Genomic DNA, 18,134 nt, shown 5'->3' on the forward strand with positions numbered 1-18,134 from the left:
ACTGAAAGTCTTCCGTGACTTCACCTTTCTTCAAAATCAAGCCATATCTAGTCATACCCAAGAAAAGGCGGCACAAAAGAAGGTGCAGTAAAACGGTGATTGGAATTATCGTCTCCTTTCCTTTTATTTGATCATTCATTTTGAATCCCAGACTTGTGGTATTTTGCTTTTTGTTAAGAATGTAGGAATCAAGCAAATTGTTATCAGAGCTGATAAAAACCCTTCTCTCACCCTGTGTTACATAGGATCCTTCGGGTGATACACCTGAAAAAAGCTTCTATCTTCCTCTCACTCTGATGAGGAATTGGCAACAAAATGATTTTGTGCCGTTACAAATCACACGCATATATTTAAATATTAAAATTAAATAAATATTTTCACAATTATAAGTTCTACAGCAAAAATGTGTGAAAAAAGTTTCCAGTTTTGCTATGCAGAGTGTTTACATCAACTTTTTATAGGTAATTTCCCTCTGTAAGGACAGTGTATTAGACTTTCCCTTGAAGCACTTCAGAAGGTGTTAAAGTGAGCTTTAATTTGCAAGTGTCCCCCTATGTTGTTTTGTGAACTGTTTTTTCTCTGACAGGCTCCAACTACATGGATTACTCCCCACTGCACTGGACACGGCACGTGTACATTTGAGAACTGGGGCCAGGTCTTAGGCATCCAAGACTAGGAGCTTAGAGGTCTACCTCCTATTTAATTTCAATCATTAATTCAGCAGCAGTTCAATGCATAGCAGATCTGAGCCCTGGCACTTAAATTCAGGTGACTCTGTGGTGCAGTATCTCATTTGTGGGTGGAAACAGACAATTACATGGCAATGTGCAAATGTCAGTAATGTACTGTAAACTGTGGTCCACTGTATTTTGCCCATGGTGGTGGTGAGGCCAACATCCTATAGCTTGGGCTGGGGACAAGGGAGAGCCATGCTCCATTTCTTGCTCTCGCACGGTTTCCTGGCTGGTCTTGCCCAAGTCACTTTAGCTTCCTGTGCTTCAGTTCTTCTAACTGCAGAGCAGATAATGGGAACGACCTTTGCAAAGCATTCGAAGAACTAGGTTCTTCATCATTGCCTCCCCATATGCTTTATGTTTAATCTCTTAATACTGGTGCTCTCAACTTCAGAGTTATTTGTGGACAGGAAGGAAAGCAGGTTGAGTTCCTCTGTAACTGACATCACTTTTAAAAGATTTTCTCATCTGTTGGGCCTGACTCTTCAGAATTTCATCAGATGTGCCCCTGGGTAAATCCAGCCAGCCCTGATTAAATAGGAATTCATTTGGAAGGGCAGAGCTGAGAATGATCATGCTGTCACAATCACTAGAATAACTCCTGATTTATAGAAACAGAAAAGGAAACCAGGCCTAGGGTCTCTAACGGCTGAGCTGAGATCTTGCCAGACAAGAAAAAAGCATTAACACGACAAAGTCAAAGTACTTAATATGCTGCCAATACTTCCTATCCCCAAAGACCACAGAACTGGATGCTTTACTTACACTTCTAAACTGCTGTAATTTTTGGAAAAGCTTCTAGGACATGCAGTTTAGGCAGCTTTTAGAGGAAAGGATACCAGGACTACGGCTAATAAAGTAACATTCAACATCAACCTCCAAGTCACCTCAATCTGCAACCAAGAACACACCTTCTGTCTGGAAAGGTATGTCAGAATCCTGATTCACATATTTAAAGTAAAATGAAATACCTTCTAATTAACCCAGTGTCAAGATAATAAAGTCATAGCGTAATCATATTATGGTTTTATAAATTATGCAACAAAATTCAGTAAAGCATAACCCTCCCACAAGATTAATGAAACATTTCTACACAACTTGACACATTTATGAAATCTTGCATGTTATTGATACTTGGAGCCAATGGTTTGAAACTGCATCACACCTCCACTGTATTAGTAAATTAGAACCACACAAAATTTGGCTTTGGTATAAAAACAATAGGCTTAGTGTAAAATAAGCTTTTTTTTTTTTTAATGCATTATGTAATGATGTTGGACCTCACTATCATTTTATTTTGGGGCAATATAATTTATGCCACTTTGGCAATACTCCAGCAAAGCACTTATAAAAGGTCTTCATCTTTAAGCATATGAGTAGTCCTGCACAGTTATTCCTCTCCTTAAAGCTGAGCAAGTGCTTAAGCACCTTGGTAGACCCAGCTCTTTATGAGGAGAGGGAATTTGAGAGTCTCTTTAACTGCTTAACTTTGCAGAGGACAAAGTGTAAACATGAGTAACACAAGGGACAGAGTCTGCCAATATTTAGTGCTATCTGCGAGTCTCAGGAGAGGTGAAAAAGAGAAATCGATCTGCCAGACACCACTGAATTTCACTATAGGTATGATACTGGTTCTGGGGCATGTGCGGGCATGTTTCAACCTATGTTCTGGCTAAGACAACCCACTATATATTTATGACAGTTTAACGGCAGTGCTTTTTAGAAGATGAGCTTGTTCCGTAAGATATGGAGCAGCAGGTTTCAATGCCAGCCTTAGAAAAGATAGGGAAATACATGCTTAGAAGGTGAAAGAAGTGACAGAAGTGAAAAAGACAAAAGCTCCCTAATTTCAGAAAAACAACCCCACATAATCTAGAAAAAAACTGTGTTGTGATAAGTAGACAGAAAACTGCTAGTGTCACCAAAGAAAATCCTAGAAAAAGAAACTGGTATTTTGCTACCAGCCGGAATCATATTTGTCTAAGTCTGCAAAGCAGAGCCATGATGTAATTGCAGTCTACGTTACCACCAGTGCCAGCTGAATGCAGTGCAGTAACAGCAGCAGGAAGACACAGGAGCGTGACCTTTAATGCAGAACTAGCAATCAGCGTACAGACCCAGGTCTGTACTTCAACAGCCAGATGTCCTAAAGATCATGCTACTGCAGCCTCACTCAATCCTTCACTGGCATAACTAAGTTAACCTAACAAAACCTGTGCTTACCATTTGGCTCGGCACAGCACAATGACTTACAAAAATCAGACAAAACCGTATTTACGGTAGTGCTGGTTTGCTTTTTCACCACAGTGTTTAGTGCACATTTAGTGCACTAAATTACCTTATGAAGTTCCTTTATAGTTCCTTCATCCTGTACAAATTGCAGGGTCAGGACTTGTAGCCCTTAATCCCTCTCAGGTTTGAGACCAGGAGACCAGCATTGGCATTTTTTGTCATGTTGTTACACTTCCACACAGTCTGGGTTTCCCACAGATCCTAGGCCAGTTGGCTGAACTCGTATCATGATAGCTCTCCTTAACCATTACTCTGAGACAAAATCAAACTCAGGATATAACAGTGAACTGAATGTTCACTGTTTGTGAAACTGTATGTTTCCAGTCATATTGAAAGGGATTACCGGGATTGAAACACACTGGGAGCACAGTCCAACTGACTGTATTTTTTTTTTTTTAATAAATCCAGCTTCTTCAATGTAGGTAGAGACACTCTTCTCTGAGATAAAGTACGTGTGCTGCCACTTCAGCATTTCAGTTTAACCTAAATATTGGGTTTTTTTTGGCACAAATACAATTAAACAACAACAAAAAAAAATCTTTAGATTTTCTCCTAAAGATTTCCCAACTATATGCATCAACCCAAGGACACTACCTACTTACAGAACCCAATTCCACAGCTTGCATCTTTGACTACTACTTCAGCACAAGGTTTTCCTAGCAGAGAGCTGTGCCCAGTTCAGCTGAACACTCATACAGTTCAGGATCTTGCAGGCTGTATTTTAAAGGTGAGACTTTATTTCTCAGCCTTGCTGGAAATGGTAACTTCACTGTTGCATGTATGGCTCCAGCAGGTCCACCTCACACTGTACAAATAAGCTGAGTCACTGCTCATGAGTAACAAAGAAAAATCAGCAGTCTCTCAACCTGTCAGAAATACCTAACAAATTCAAATTAGAACTGACAACAAAAACTAAAAGCCTCAAGAGAAAGGTTGATAAATACATACATGGTTAAAAAAACAAAACTAAAGAGAGAATCCATGGCAGATTGAGTCTAAAATCAGATTAATGGATTATTTTTCTGCAATGTCTGTTACATCCCAATGTGACAGATCTCACAGATGTGCTAAGATGACACAATATTACAGATCCCAAACACTGCATGTGTGATCAAAGAAAATCCTTTAGCAAAACATGCATAGTTATTACATTTTAAGTGTTCAAAAAAAGCAATATTTGGCCTTCTTTCAAGAATAGCCTGAAAATACACCTCAGTCTAAAACTGTTAATACAATGTAAGTGCTGGATAGAGTAAAATAGTCTAGACTGCTGAAAAACAGTCTCATTCATACAGCACATAGCAGGCAATAGTATTGGTGTTTTTGGATTTACTTCTTTTGGGTTCTTCACCCACAGATGACTGGAAGAGTTTGTTTGATTTTGGTTTTTGGGAAGGTTTTTTGGTTTGTTTGGGGTTTTTTTTGAGAAACAGTCAAGCACTTAGCAACCACTGACCTTTATATATTTTTAACACGACAGTGCTTTACAAAATTGAGCTCTGTTCCAAACTTTAGAGCTAAGAGAGCAATGAAACAGGTAAAAGGAACTAAGCATTTAGGGACAGACAGTCAGCTGAATGGAATCAGCTCTGTTCAACTGAAATGAATGGATTTTCAGCTCTTTAAACTAGCTGTGGATCTGGCACTCGAGCTTCAAGTCAAAAAAGCTCAAGCAGGATATTGTCAACTCCCTAAAAATGAGCATGCATCAGATAAACACAGAAACAAAGCGCAGGGTCAGCACAGTTTGATCAGCTTGTACCAGCTGACTTCCTTCTTTATCCCTTCAAATAAACCATTCATTTGCGGAATTCTAGCCTGCAAATTAAAAAAAAATAAAGCGAGCTGCTTGAAACATTCCCAGTGACTCAAAAAAAAATAATCCAAAACCCCAACAAAAAACCACAAAACAAAAAAAACCCCAAACTAAAAACATTCAGTTCTTCCATCAGGATCCTGCAGCTCAAAAAAAGAAATTAACAGAAGCGATGACAAATAGCAAAGCCCCAGCCTTTCATAGGCGAAAGCTTTATAATTTCCCTTCTCCTTTGTGGGGAGAAACCCTGTGTGGAAATGCCTGGCTTCTGCGGTGCTGCCGGTGCCGACTGGTGGAGCAGCCCTGCAGCAGAGCTGCAAGGTGCCTGAGGTTAAACTCTTATATCTCAGCCAAGGAGGGAGACAGAAAGAGGCCGGACTGAACTCCTTCACACCCACTCCTGCTGACAGGACACAATGAAATCCCCGCGTTTACTCTGTGTCATGTATCCTGTTAATTCAGTACAGTGCTCTCTGCAGAATAAGAGACCACAGTACACTAGGATAAATCAGAAGTGTGTATTTATAATCCCTGCCTTCTGATAAATTAGCAGCATGTACCAGTTTTTCCTTGAAATAAGTCTGTAGGGGAGGAACAGATGTCAACCCGAAAGCATAAGAGTATTACATCTGTCCTGTGTTTTACTATCCGGCATAAAAAAAATGCTTTGCATTTATGTGTGCCTCTACTTTCCCTCTTAAAAGGCCATTGCGCAAACCAGCTGTAATTCAGAGCACACAATTTAATTCCTATTTCCTTTCTAAACCAATATATCCAAAAGACAGGTATAGTATTCCTCTCTGTTCCCACCACACTGAAGGCATTGTATTTGTATTATGCCCATACATCAAGTACCTTGCTGAAAAGATATCCGAAGTCACTGTACAGAACTCCATATGCCACAGCAACTGAAAGCGCTCAGGCTCTCTGCTGACCTGATTGGTAGCTTTGCCTCCGGAAGGCTTAACAGAGCCTGTCATTATGTACATGATATATCCTACCACAATTAATTCCCTCAGGGAATGACATCCAGAGGAAGCACGGTTCAAATACACAGCGTGCACCTGAAATTTGACATTTTGAATCAGATTCCCAACACCAAGACGCCTCAATGGAAGATCTGACATTTTTATTTTCCCTGACTGCAGATAAATGGCATAAACTAAATCCTGTCATAAAGAGACTGGCTTAAAAACTGTTGAAACATACAGATAAAAATCAGTGCTCTTTGTTCTTGAACAGATTTGATTTAATTCATTAGAAATCCAGAAGTTTAAAATTACCCTGTGCCATTTAATATAAGATGAAGTAATAGCTTCCTTCAGCCTTAGTGGAAAAGATTCAGAGCTGTAATCCTTTTTCAAATAATTACCCTGTTCATCAGTTTTCAGCATAAGATGACTCCAAGCAGAAGAGAAATGGAGAGATCAGCTATGAAAGCCTCAGTAGATATATGCACTAAGCTGAATGGTGACGAGAGCACTTTGCAGGTGTTTGTCAAGTGACAGGCCTGAATCACACTAAAATTAGAACTGTGAGGGAAGGGCAAGAGCATGTGAAAGTAACAAGTCCATCTACCATACAAAAGGATCTTTGGATAAAAAAATTAGGGAGGGTGGGTAGAGATGCTGCCTGGGTGAAGCAGTTCCTCAAAACTACAGCAGTGAACTACTGCTTTCACACACATAACCTGTGGTTTTGACTCAGCCATGAGCTGCTGTGTTTCACTACCCAGGGAAATGAGTCTGTAGAGAAGGGAAAGTTAGTTGCTGACAAAGAGCTGGCACAGCTTACCGTTACCCTGTCTCAGGAGGCACGTACGAATATTTCACTTGTGCAATTCCAGGCTGTGGAATTACATCCTTACTCAGGATAAGTACTGCCACCCAGTACTCAAGGAAATCCTGCATCAGCTTGCATGAACGATTCTCCCTAACAAAAATGGCAACATAAAATCCAACATGCTGACTGAATAGCACTGCAAATCACATCCTTGAGGTCGATTCCTATAGCATATTCAGGACTGCAGTCAATAAACTTGGGCATCTTTTTCCTGGAGGCCCTAGAGAAGTTAGTAAAAGCACAGACATGTGAGTTGCAGTGCATTTTTAGCATTAATGAGACACAGAATGAATTAATTTGGAGAAACATCAGCTCTGCTGGAAGCTGACAGATTCCTTAATGCATCAGATTTGCGATTGCTCATGGCAGGACCGATTTCCACCGCCCCCCCCAAATGTGTTTTTCTTCCACTCTGTTCCTTATTTATAATGAGGTTCTACAGTAGCCACATTTGGCAGATTTTATATAGATACAGGCTTTCCATTAAATTTTTCCTAATCCCCTTCTCCTCCTACTCTATGAAAAAATTGCAGCTCTATCTGTCAGGTCTCTCCAGGTATAAATTTATTTTTCAGGTAGTACCTGCTAGTCAGTCAGCCTCAATACATGATTTTTAGTGAGATTCCAGTTACTCAGTTTCATTTCTCCACTGAAAATGGTAAATAATGTCATGTGCTTAATTCACTCAGATCTGGTGAAGTGTGCTTCAGTAGATCCATGTATTCCAGATTGCCATCTCTTTTGAGCAGTTTGCTGTTTCCAAAGGATACAAATTCTGATCTTTATATTCAGGATTACAGCAGATGGACAACTGAAGCCTCAAGTACAAAAAAAAAAGTCACCTTTGCAAAGCCACTGCATCATAACCACCACAGCACATAGATTTCCAAATCATAAAAATTATAATCTAGACACTACTTCAGTTGTAGAACACATCATCAACTTGGTTTGCTCTGTAATATGATCCTGCAAAAATTACTCCAGCAAAGACTACCGTGGGAAACGGATTAAGCCACTGCAACAACATTTCCCCTCTCCATGTAAACTGCGTGTTCCCCCTTGTTAAAGCCGCTAATCCCATTGACGGGATAGCCTGGTGTGGCTTGGTCAGCTCTGCACCACTGCAACCCACTGCGCCCTGACTTAAAATATCACATTTCAGTGCAGGCAGCATCTGCAGCAGCAGACAGGAGAGACTCTGTTCAGACAGACCAGCCCTCGCTGCCTGAACTGCGAGTTAACTGCAAGACTCCCCGTGTTACAGAGAAAACACGGCCAGAGCACTGGACTCATCCCTCCCTCTCCTCTACCATGGGTTGTGCCTCAGGACACATCCATGTGACAAATTTTTCTTTTGCTGCCATTAATAAAAGTTAAACTGCAACTTACCTTGTCAAATGAGTCATTCCACAGTTTATTATTGCTACTCGGGAAGCAGGCCTAAATTACCAGAGTGAAAGAAATACTTTGCTCTAAGTTGTGTCTCCGCTTGGGTCCTCAGCCAATTTTTCTTAAGTTTCAGAGTACAGCCCAGTCCCAAAACACCTATGACTACTTCTTCTAAGCATGGTAGACTGGCAGAAGAAGGAAGCCACAACCTTAGCAGCAGTGATTACAGCTGCGTCTCAGGCCCCTCTGTCCATGGAACTGAGCTGAACTGGCTGCTGTATTGCAATCCCGTTTTGAACACTAATACCATCCTGCAGGGAATTGCGATCTACAGTTTTGGGAATTTTGTTCTAGAATTTCCAAGAGATTAACCTGTCCAATCCACAAACATTAGTTTATGGACCAAAAATCACAAGCCCAGTCATCCAGGAGACACCATGCAGAAACTGCTGTGCTCTTACAGCTGCTATACAACAACACAAAGCTAAATGCTCTTGCAGCCCAGAAAGCCAACTGTATCCTGGGCTGCATCAGAAGAAGCATGACCAGTAGGTCGAGGGAGTTGATTCTCCCCTTCCACTCCACTCTTGTGAGACCCCACCTGGAGTACTGTGTTCAGCTCTGGAGTCCTCAGCACAAGAAGGTCATGGACCTGTTAGAGCAAGTCCAGAGGAAGGCCACAAAGATGATCAGAGGGCTGGAGCACCTCCTGTATGCAGACAGGCTGAGAGAGTTGGGGTTGTTCAGCCTGGACAAGAGAAGTCTCCAGGGAGACCTAACAGGAGCCTTCTAGTACCTGAAGGGGGGCGGCAGGAGAGACGGGGAGGGACTCCTGATCAGGGAGTGTAGCAACAGGATGAGAGATAACGGTTTTAAGCTGAAAGAGGGTACATTTAGACTAGATATTAGCAAGAAATTATTTACTGTGAGGGTGGTGAGGCACTGGAACAGGTTGCCCAGGGAAACTGTGGATGCCCCATCCCTGGAGGTGTTCAAGGCCAGGCTGAATGAGGCTTTGAGCAACATGGTCTAGTGGAAGGTGTCCCTGCCCATGGCAGGGGGGTTGGAACTAGGTGATCTTTAAGGTCCTTCCAACCCAAACTATTCTATGATTCTGGGATGTAGTTAAGCCTGAAACTTACTGCTGTCATGGTTTAACCCCAGCTGGCTTCTCCAATACCACATAGCTTCTCACTCACCACCCCACCTCCCACCCTCATCTCCCTCCAGTGGGATGGGGGAGAGAATCAGAAGAGCAAAAGTGAGAAAATTCATGGGTTGAAATAAAGATAGTTTAATGAGTAAAGCAAAACAAGGGATCCATTCACTACTTCCCACCAGCAGGACAGGTGTTCAGCCATCCCCAGGAAACGGGGCTCCATCACGCTTAGTGGTTACTTGGGAAGACAAATACTGTAACTCTGAACAACCCCCCTTCCTTCTTCTTCCCCTGGCTTTACATACTGAGCATGATGTCATACGGTATAGAATATCCCTTTGGTCAGTTGGGGTCAGCTGTCCCAGCTGTGTCCCCTCCCAGCTTCTTGTGCACCTGCACACTAGCAATGCATAGAAAGCTGAAAAGTCCTTGATTTCTTAGCAACAACTAAAGCTATCAGTATGCTATCAACATTCTTCTCATACCAAATCCCATACCAAATCCCATACCAAATCCAAAACATAGCACTATTTGAGCTACTAAAGAAAATTAGCTCGAGCCCAGCCAAAATGAGGATAACTGCCTACATTAACTGATCCTGTTATTAATTTATTAAAGCAGAGAGAAAGGCAAAAGTTGAATTTTTCATTAATAATTCTAACCAGAACTCTGCAGCAAAGATTGAAAACCCAGACAGTTCTACTAATTTTAGAATATTTCTATTATGGGATTTAGTGCTGTAGCTGATTTAGGGGGAGTAAAAAAAAAAAAAAAAATCTTTCCATCCATCAAACAAAAGAGATGGATTTAGTTACATCTGGTCAGCTTTCCTTAACACATTGAACTAAATTGCTTTTACTTGGGTCTTTACTATTACATTTGTCCCCTTAAGCTTCATCTTTTAATACCTGTCCTATATCTTGTTAGGATCATTTAAATGAAATTTAAAATCAAATGCAAAACCCAGCTTTTAATTAACTGAAGATTTTAAGGAGGCTAAGTCACCTTTTTACAGGAACACAGGTGCTAGCTCCTGTAATATGGTAAAACTCCAGCTCTGGTGTCCACATTCTGCCTCTCTACAACCATCTCACCAACTTCAACTAGGCAGATTATTATTCCTAACCTGCCAGCCTAGTCTGATACATGCTATTGTTATTCCCTGGTAAAAGAGCTGTTCTACTCTTCCCCACTCACAGCTGCATTTCAGTGGTGTACAAAGTGATTACAAAATGTTTGATGCATCCCAGGGCTGCTGGGAAGTTCAAACGGAATATCATTGCAAGGAGTCCGGGGCTGAAATGGTTTACTACAGTTATGCACCATTTAGGAAACATGCTTTTGCAAAAGAACAGCTTTTTGCTTCCTGTCTACTGGGGACAAACAGGGTCGTACTATGCAGAAGAGGTGAATTACTGGATTTTCTGATTTGCAGAAACAGCCCCATAAAACTACATAACAGCTTCAGATGGATTTTCTACCTTCCCTCAAGGCCAAAGAGCAGATTTGCGCACTCTCTCTCACTGTTCTCTCTTCTATTTTCCACACCTCCATTACCTTGTCTGGTGCTCCATGTACTCTGCCACCAAATGGCTAGAGAATTAGTAGAAGCAAGCAGCTGTTGCTTGAAAGAGGAAATACACGGAAAGGGAGAATCCACTTCAGTGCAGTAATCCACTTAGTTTTATTGGAGGCTCATAATGTGAATTTATGTCTCATCCATTTGAATAGAAAGTTACTGAACTTCAGAAAAGACAATTATTCACAGACAACAGAAGAGAGGGTCAGGTATCTCTTTAAAAACTAGTGGTTTTTTGGTTTATGAAGCCAGGGATAAGGAAACTCATACGTAGACTGTCCAAATACAGCCACAGCTTTAGGGAGATAGAGCCAGGGCCCAGTACTGTACTTTCAGCTTTCTTCAGCAAATGCTATGCTTCCTTTAAAAATGTCTTCCTGCTCCTCATAAAACATCACTTTGTCAACAGAAAAGCTCTCCTCTGAAGTTTTATGAGACCTTTTTATTAACAGAATAATAATTCTTTCTGCCGTTATTCAACCAGGCTGTCACTTTTAGGCTAGGATTTCTGTGAAAACCTGAAAAAGGGGTGATTGCCTGGTTTCCAAGGGAGGCCAATTCCTGAGGGCCATGGTGAGAGCCTAGCTTTCTACTGCACCTCCAACATGTGCAGATTTGGTTAAGCTGTGCTGATTATCACTTGCCGCATCTCTCATTACTTTTCTTACTCATTCTGCTATCACTTGTTACATATGCAAATGAGCACACAAAACACAGAAATTAACAGTGTGTATTTATATACTCTTCACTTAAATGCCACAAACTGCCCCTTTCCAAGTCCTATGTAACTTCCTATGGATTTGCATCCTCTGCCCCGTCCCCCCATTGCAATCTGTCTCCGTTCCCCCCTGCCAGCCCTTCTCCCAGAACCCTCTGGGAGACCTCACGGCAGTGCTGCTGTCATGTCCCTGTGTGTCGTACCTGCGGCATGTGTGCGTGCTGTCCCGCTGGTGGCTGCCAACCCTGGCACAGTATGGCTCAGCTTTGTCTGCCCCCTCTGGCCTCCACTCAGCCAGCTACTTTTAGGAAACTTACAGAAACTCAATTATCTCTGGGACTCCTAACATGCTGTCAAAATTTGTTTTAAAATCAGCCAATATTTTCAAAAGTGCTCAAGGTTTGAAAAGCCCAACTGCATAATCCTCACTTCTTTAGGAAAACAAGTTAAAAAAGCAGGAACATAATTAGAACGCTTCCATCTGAAGGTAAAAGGACCAAGTACCTTCATAGGTTTTAGGCAAAAAAACCCCCACAATAAACACAAAAAAGCCAAAAACACAAACCAAAGAACCCCGAAAGCAAACAAATGAAAATTTCTAAATAGCTTTGAAAATACAGTAGTAGCTATTAAAACAGCATTGCACACAGAACTGAAAAATAAGCATATTTCAGCGGCTGGATCAGAGGCTGATGTCCTGCTCATTGGAAATATTCCTTCACTAGCCAGAAACTTTGTTTTGTTACTATAGTTACTCTCACTACAAGTGGCCCTGACTAAGGCATGAGGTATTTGTTACATAAAACCTCGACGCAACTGTAGCCTTAAACTTCAGAAAGTACCAGCTCTGTGCTCTGTGCCGCTTGCAAATTCTATTCCAAGCTCAAACTCAAGATGCTTTCATGCCAATTAGGGCATACTCTTGAGCAACGGTTTAATGGTACTATTTAAGTGCTGAAAACATAACCCACATTGTTCACAATATATACTAAAACAGTGAAGGAATTTAGATGGACTGTGCACTGAGCAAGATGAGCAGAGACTTCATCCCCAGACAGTTACACTGTCAGCAGTGGCTGTCACGTACAAGAGAAACTAACAATCGAGTTTAATAAGACTTGCTGAGAGGCTGTTGAATTTGATGGAAAAAATGCATGTAGACAATTAGAAAACACATATCCTGCAGCACTGTGATTTTCTGTTTTGTTACACTTTTATCAGCTTAGTTTGATAAAATTTAACATCAGTAAGGAAAAAATAAATATCTTCCCTTTCTTGGCCTTTACTGCATTTTGGTTTCACAGATTTTTTTTGTGTGTTCTTCTGGGGGATATTTTCAGCCAAACTGCTATTATGCATAATCTTGGAAAAGTGGCTTATGAGATCCCCAGTGAAAACAGGGAGATGACAGGACCTCACTTTTTAAGGTAGTCATCTGATGCCGATACTCCAGTGCTATGTGCCAGTCTGATTCAGGTCATCTGCACTGTTCGGAGCTGTATTTTTTTCCCTACTTGGGTAAGGTAAAGCAGTGTAGCTTCCATCCTCTTCATCTTGAAATCTAGACACTAAGCCTCTTCCTAAAAGGCCAACAGCCCAAACAGAACCTGCTCACAAGTGAAGATGAGCACAAGTGCCAAGGTCAGAAAACACAGCTGTTTGTACACTTGTTTTCTTGCACAAAGCATCACTCAAGCTGGGGGCAAGCCAGTGATGAGGGATTTTTCTACTACAGTGCTGATACAGGGCTATTAGTTAACTTCTGAAATGGTAGATGTAGCCATTTACGCTACATAGCTTAAGCTTTACACAATTTGAATGCTAAAGAAGACTGGAATGGTATCTTCCTCTTTCCTTCATCTTCCCTTCCTCCCTTGGTGCTGACACCCTGTACTGTTCTTAGCATGCAGAAATCAGTGGTGTTAATTTCTGTGTTCACACATCAGAGGAAGCATTTAGAATTTCTTCATTCATTTGTGAGAACCTGTATATGGCTTTGTCCTTAATGATAGAGAAACTTTTTTTTTTTAAGCTGTGACATTATTTGCAACCAGTCTTACAGCTTATTACAAACCCATAAGTGCTGAAGAGCAAATCTACCCTACCCTGTAAGAAACATGATTTCCTAAAGGTGCTGTTTGGACACAGAATGCCTTCATCGGTTCTTCCCTGTAATAACAGTGCTCACAGTGACACCTAAACCCATGATTTTTGTCTCTCCCATGTCTTGCAACTAATCCCAGACTAATGGCCTAATCTATCTAGGCAAATAATGAGTACCTGCTGGAACACAATTTGTGAGTGTTGCTTCTAGCTTTTTAGGGCACTGCAACTTTACACTGTACCATTGCTTATCCTGTGTTAGAGAAAAAAACTCTTGTTCAGCTACAATATTGCTTACACCCAGAACTGCCAGATTCAGGACACATATTGCTATGCCTTGTAAAATGAGACACTGCCTCTGCCACATGCAGGGGCCAATTACATGAGATCAGAAGTAGATATTGCCATATCTAAAAGACAGTTTTTGCATCAGAAGTTTGCAGGTGGTCTAGGAGGAGACATGAGCAAAGTCTAAATTGCTAACTGATGCACATCCAATGAAAAAAACACACTGCAAGGATTAAGTACGTTCTGAGCTGGTAAGGCATCTGAAGAAGTTATTTAATTCTTTTAAGACAGTTTGACCTCTAGAATACCAAAGATCTGTATAAGAATTCTCCATGTGCTTTCCAATGTTACTATCACAGCTAATGAGCTGAATAAAATACCCCTGCAGCAGCTTATTTAGATACTATCCTTCACAATATCATCATAGGGCTTCAGAAGTTCAATGTTTTGTTTCTACATCCCCCAAAAATATAAATTAGAAGGTTAAGTCTTAAGTCAAGCTTGCTTCATCCTCTTCCTTTCTATCTATATCAGTCAATCCTTTTTAAAACAACAAGGGTTGGATTCAGATGCATTTTGCTTCTGCAATTTTACTTTTTTTAAATTATTAAGGAATGTAAGGGGGCTTTGCTCAAAAGTAGTCTTACATATGTGTGCCAAAACATGGCTACCAAAACTAAGTAGCACACACTATCTGGGGTGGCACAGAGAGAAAAGAAGTAACACCAAAGACCCTAGGCTTTCAGATGCAGGTTTTCCTGCCCTGCAAAACCACAGATAGTGCACACTACACGCACAATTTGACGTCATTACCCTAAAGGATCTCCCTTGCTCTTCCCCAGGGACATTTTGCACAGGACTATGCCCCTGCTATGCAAACCCGTGACATTTGCAGGTGGCCAGGGCAGCAGCAGGCAATTGCTGGTTGCCACTGAGAAAGAAGCAACATAATCCCAAAGTTGCTGGTAGAGCCGGCTTCAACCCCTATTATATTTGAAAAACATCTAGTGTGAAAGAGTGCATATATATTGAATTTTTTTTTTTAAAGTGGACTTGAAAAATAAAACCTTTTTCCAGTTGGCATTTCCAAACTGACAGTGTGCAGCCTGTTGATTAAGATGTGACATAGTTTATACCCCTGACAATGAAGGAGACTCCAAGCATTTCCATCTGCTTTTAACACTACAGCAATAAACAAAAAAATGTACTATCCAGTTTAGTTTCAGAAGAATGTTTTTGATTGAAAGAGAATTCAGTATATGTATCACGACTCCTACACACAATTGTATAAGAAAAACAATTAACTCCCAACTTGTGCACAGCTGTGAACAAGTCTTTCTACAGAACGACACTATAGCAGTGGCTGAGAGAGGCAGAAGTCTCTGTGCTCCCCCTCTCAGGAGCCATTCCTTCTGGAGGTGTAGGAAGAGCACAGATTAAAGCAATCCCTGGTAGATTAAAAATCCCCCAAGTGTGAGATCAGCACAGCTGTCTGGCAATGGCATGAACTACCCCAAATGAACACTATCCCCACGCTGCTTACCAGTGGTTTCCTGAAGGTGCACATTACTGGTAGCTTTGTTTTGTTTTAACACAGTACATCTAAGCCTTGGGGACTGCTCTGTGCATTAGCACGTGCTTGCTCTGCGCAGGTCAGGAAAAATCTCTGACCCTTTTGCTCTGAGTCTCTGTCTGCTACCTAGCATTAGTAACCACTGCTACTTTACCCACCTTGCTGGCAGTTGCTGCAGCTTGATACATTCAGGATAGTTGATGCCTAGCAGAAGAGCTGCTGCGCAGTTCAAGGCAGCCATGGGGTCCACAAGGCTCAAGAGCGCGAGTGCAAACAGCTGGGCAGCTCACCCACACGGATCCACATCTCTATGGAGATGCTGTCAGCAGCAGCCCAAGGAGCTGGGCTGAAGCCAGCCCAGCCACATCCCTGAGAGAAGCAGCCCCAGCAGGGTGGACACACCCATGTCAACTGGTGCTCCTTTGTATGCAACAGCTGTTTCTCTCTCCTAGCAGCCAGCATCTATCAGTTCTGCATCCTTATTTGGCAGGGAGCACCATGCCTGCCAGCGGGGCTGCAGCCCCTGGCACACACACCTGAGGGTGGGCAGATGCCACACATTCCTCTCGTCAAGTGCCATTTTTGCAACACTGCTTCACAGTGGCCTGTCCAAGCACCTCCACTGTCTGGGGAGGGCTGGAGAAGACTCAAAGATGATTCTCATGCCTGTATTGTATCATGTTGAGTTACGTCATTCCTACTTTGCTATATTGCACACTTAAACATTACTGAATTAAGCCAATTTTTTTTCTTTTTCCCCCTAACACAGCAAATGTTTGAAGAATTAGACAAAATGACTGGTTGCTGAAACTTGTGGGGAAGGAGGCATGGCTTCCTCCTTCACTCAGTAGCACAGCTCCTTGCAGCTCCCTTGCCTGCTGGCCATCTCTCCTGTTCATTACATGGACACCAGTGGCATGATATAATTCTCAGCTGGGTTCAGAGCCCCACTGTGCTACATACCCTACCAGCAACAGAAAGACATTGACCTTGTTCTGAGAAAATACAAGAACAACTACTGAATAACCTCAAGTCATTGCAAACACTCAGAGTGTACATGCAAATGGCCAGAATCCGGGGTGGGGGGCAGGGGGGGAAGACATCCAGGAGCCTTTTCAAATCACAGTGCTACTGCTTACTGGTACAATCTTTATTTGAGGTGCCAGTTATCAATCTCCTGCCACTTCTTCAACTGACGGAGACAGAATCAAATCACACAATCACAGAATGGATTGGGTTGGAAGGGACCTTAAAGATCATCTAGTTCCAACCCCCCTGCCATGGGCAGGGACACCCTCCACTAGACCAGGTTGCTCAAAGCCTCATCCAGCCTGGCCTTGAACACCTCCAGGGACACCACAACTTCTCTGGGCAACCTGTTCCAGTGCCTCACCATAAAAAAATTCTTCCTAATATCTAATCTAATCTACCCTCTTTCAGTTTAGAACCATTACCTCTTGTTCCAGCTCTACCCTCCCTGATAAAGAGTGCCCCCCAATCTTACCTGTAGGCAACATATGGAATAGAGGCCACTCCATTCATTTCCCAACCTGCTAGATCTCCAGCAGTTCAAACTTCCAGCCACAGCGCTCAGAAACACAATTCTACATCATACTTATGTACTTCTGGGTTGAATTTTCTGTTGGTGTATGTAGGAAGAACTCTGCTAATGACTATGACACTTGATGAGACTATTTAGCTCTCCATTCTCATGTTCATCCCTCCTTCTAAAATACAGTCTTATGACAAACTTACTGCTGAACTATATACATAAAGCTTCAAGACAAAGTAAAATGAATAAAGGAAATAGTAAAATGATTAATACTATCTGTTTTGTGTTGTATAAATGTTGTATATTGAGAAATGTCGGAACACTTTTAAAGACATGTTGGTAACACAGAACTTCTACGTTACAGTCTCTCTCTCGATTATAGAACCTCCATTCATCATTCTTCTTCCTTTACTAACAGAGACTAAAATATTAAGTAACATGAATACTGACTAATAACAAACAGTGCAACTGTGCCTGCTTCCATACTTGGTTCTGCAGATACTAATGACAATGGCAACAGAAGTAGACTTAGCATCTAAAATGCAATTATTACCAGTGTTTCCGGAAGAGTCAAGAGTAAGGGCTTTCTGTGTTTTCACAGGGTAAAAACCACATTCATGGCTAGAAAAACCATACTCAGCTTCTGTTCCCTGGCGAGTTCTTCAGAAAGCCTGAATATATTCCCCTCTCTTATTTTTGAAGAAGGAAATAATAAAAATCAAAACATTTTGTGCTCTTCTCGTTAAATAAATACTCCTAGGACCTTAAGAGTAGAAGTCACTGAAGTCTGAAATTTCCAGCTGGAGATGAAAAAAGCCAACTGCTTCACTGAGCGATCAGACCATTATACTCATTTGAGAGACAACATGGCCTGACCACAATGCCAACTTCTTGGAAAGTCTGTACTGCACCGAAAAACAACTAAGCATAACATCCATGCCTCTCCGTACTCCAGGCCCTGTGTTATCCAGCAATGATTATCAGCAGTAATTCTCAGTGAATGCTAACAAAGATGATAGCCTTCATTCTGAAAAATAAACTGCCAATCAAAAACAAAGACTTTTGATTTCAGTAAAGCATTTGACACAG

General features: G+C 41.6%; 1 protein-coding gene across 1 annotated transcript in view; it reads right to left on the reverse strand.

The window, feature by feature from the left end:
• The window catches only part of LOC104468759 (tetratricopeptide repeat protein 7A-like), an 80,203-nt gene extending 64,469 nt beyond the window's left edge, over positions 1-15,734 (reverse strand). Inside the window, exon 1 of the mRNA XM_010082997.1 lies at positions 15,652-15,734. Coding sequence (XP_010081299.1) covers positions 15,652-15,734 — 83 coding nt within the window. The remainder of the gene's footprint in view (positions 1-15,651) is intronic.
• Positions 15,735-18,134: the final 2,400 nt, after the last annotated feature.

Source organism: Pterocles gutturalis, unplaced genomic scaffold (assembly GCF_000699245.1).
Source record: "Pterocles gutturalis isolate BGI_N339 unplaced genomic scaffold, ASM69924v1 scaffold12650, whole genome shotgun sequence".
Taxonomy (NCBI): domain Eukaryota; kingdom Metazoa; phylum Chordata; class Aves; order Pterocliformes; family Pteroclidae; genus Pterocles; species Pterocles gutturalis.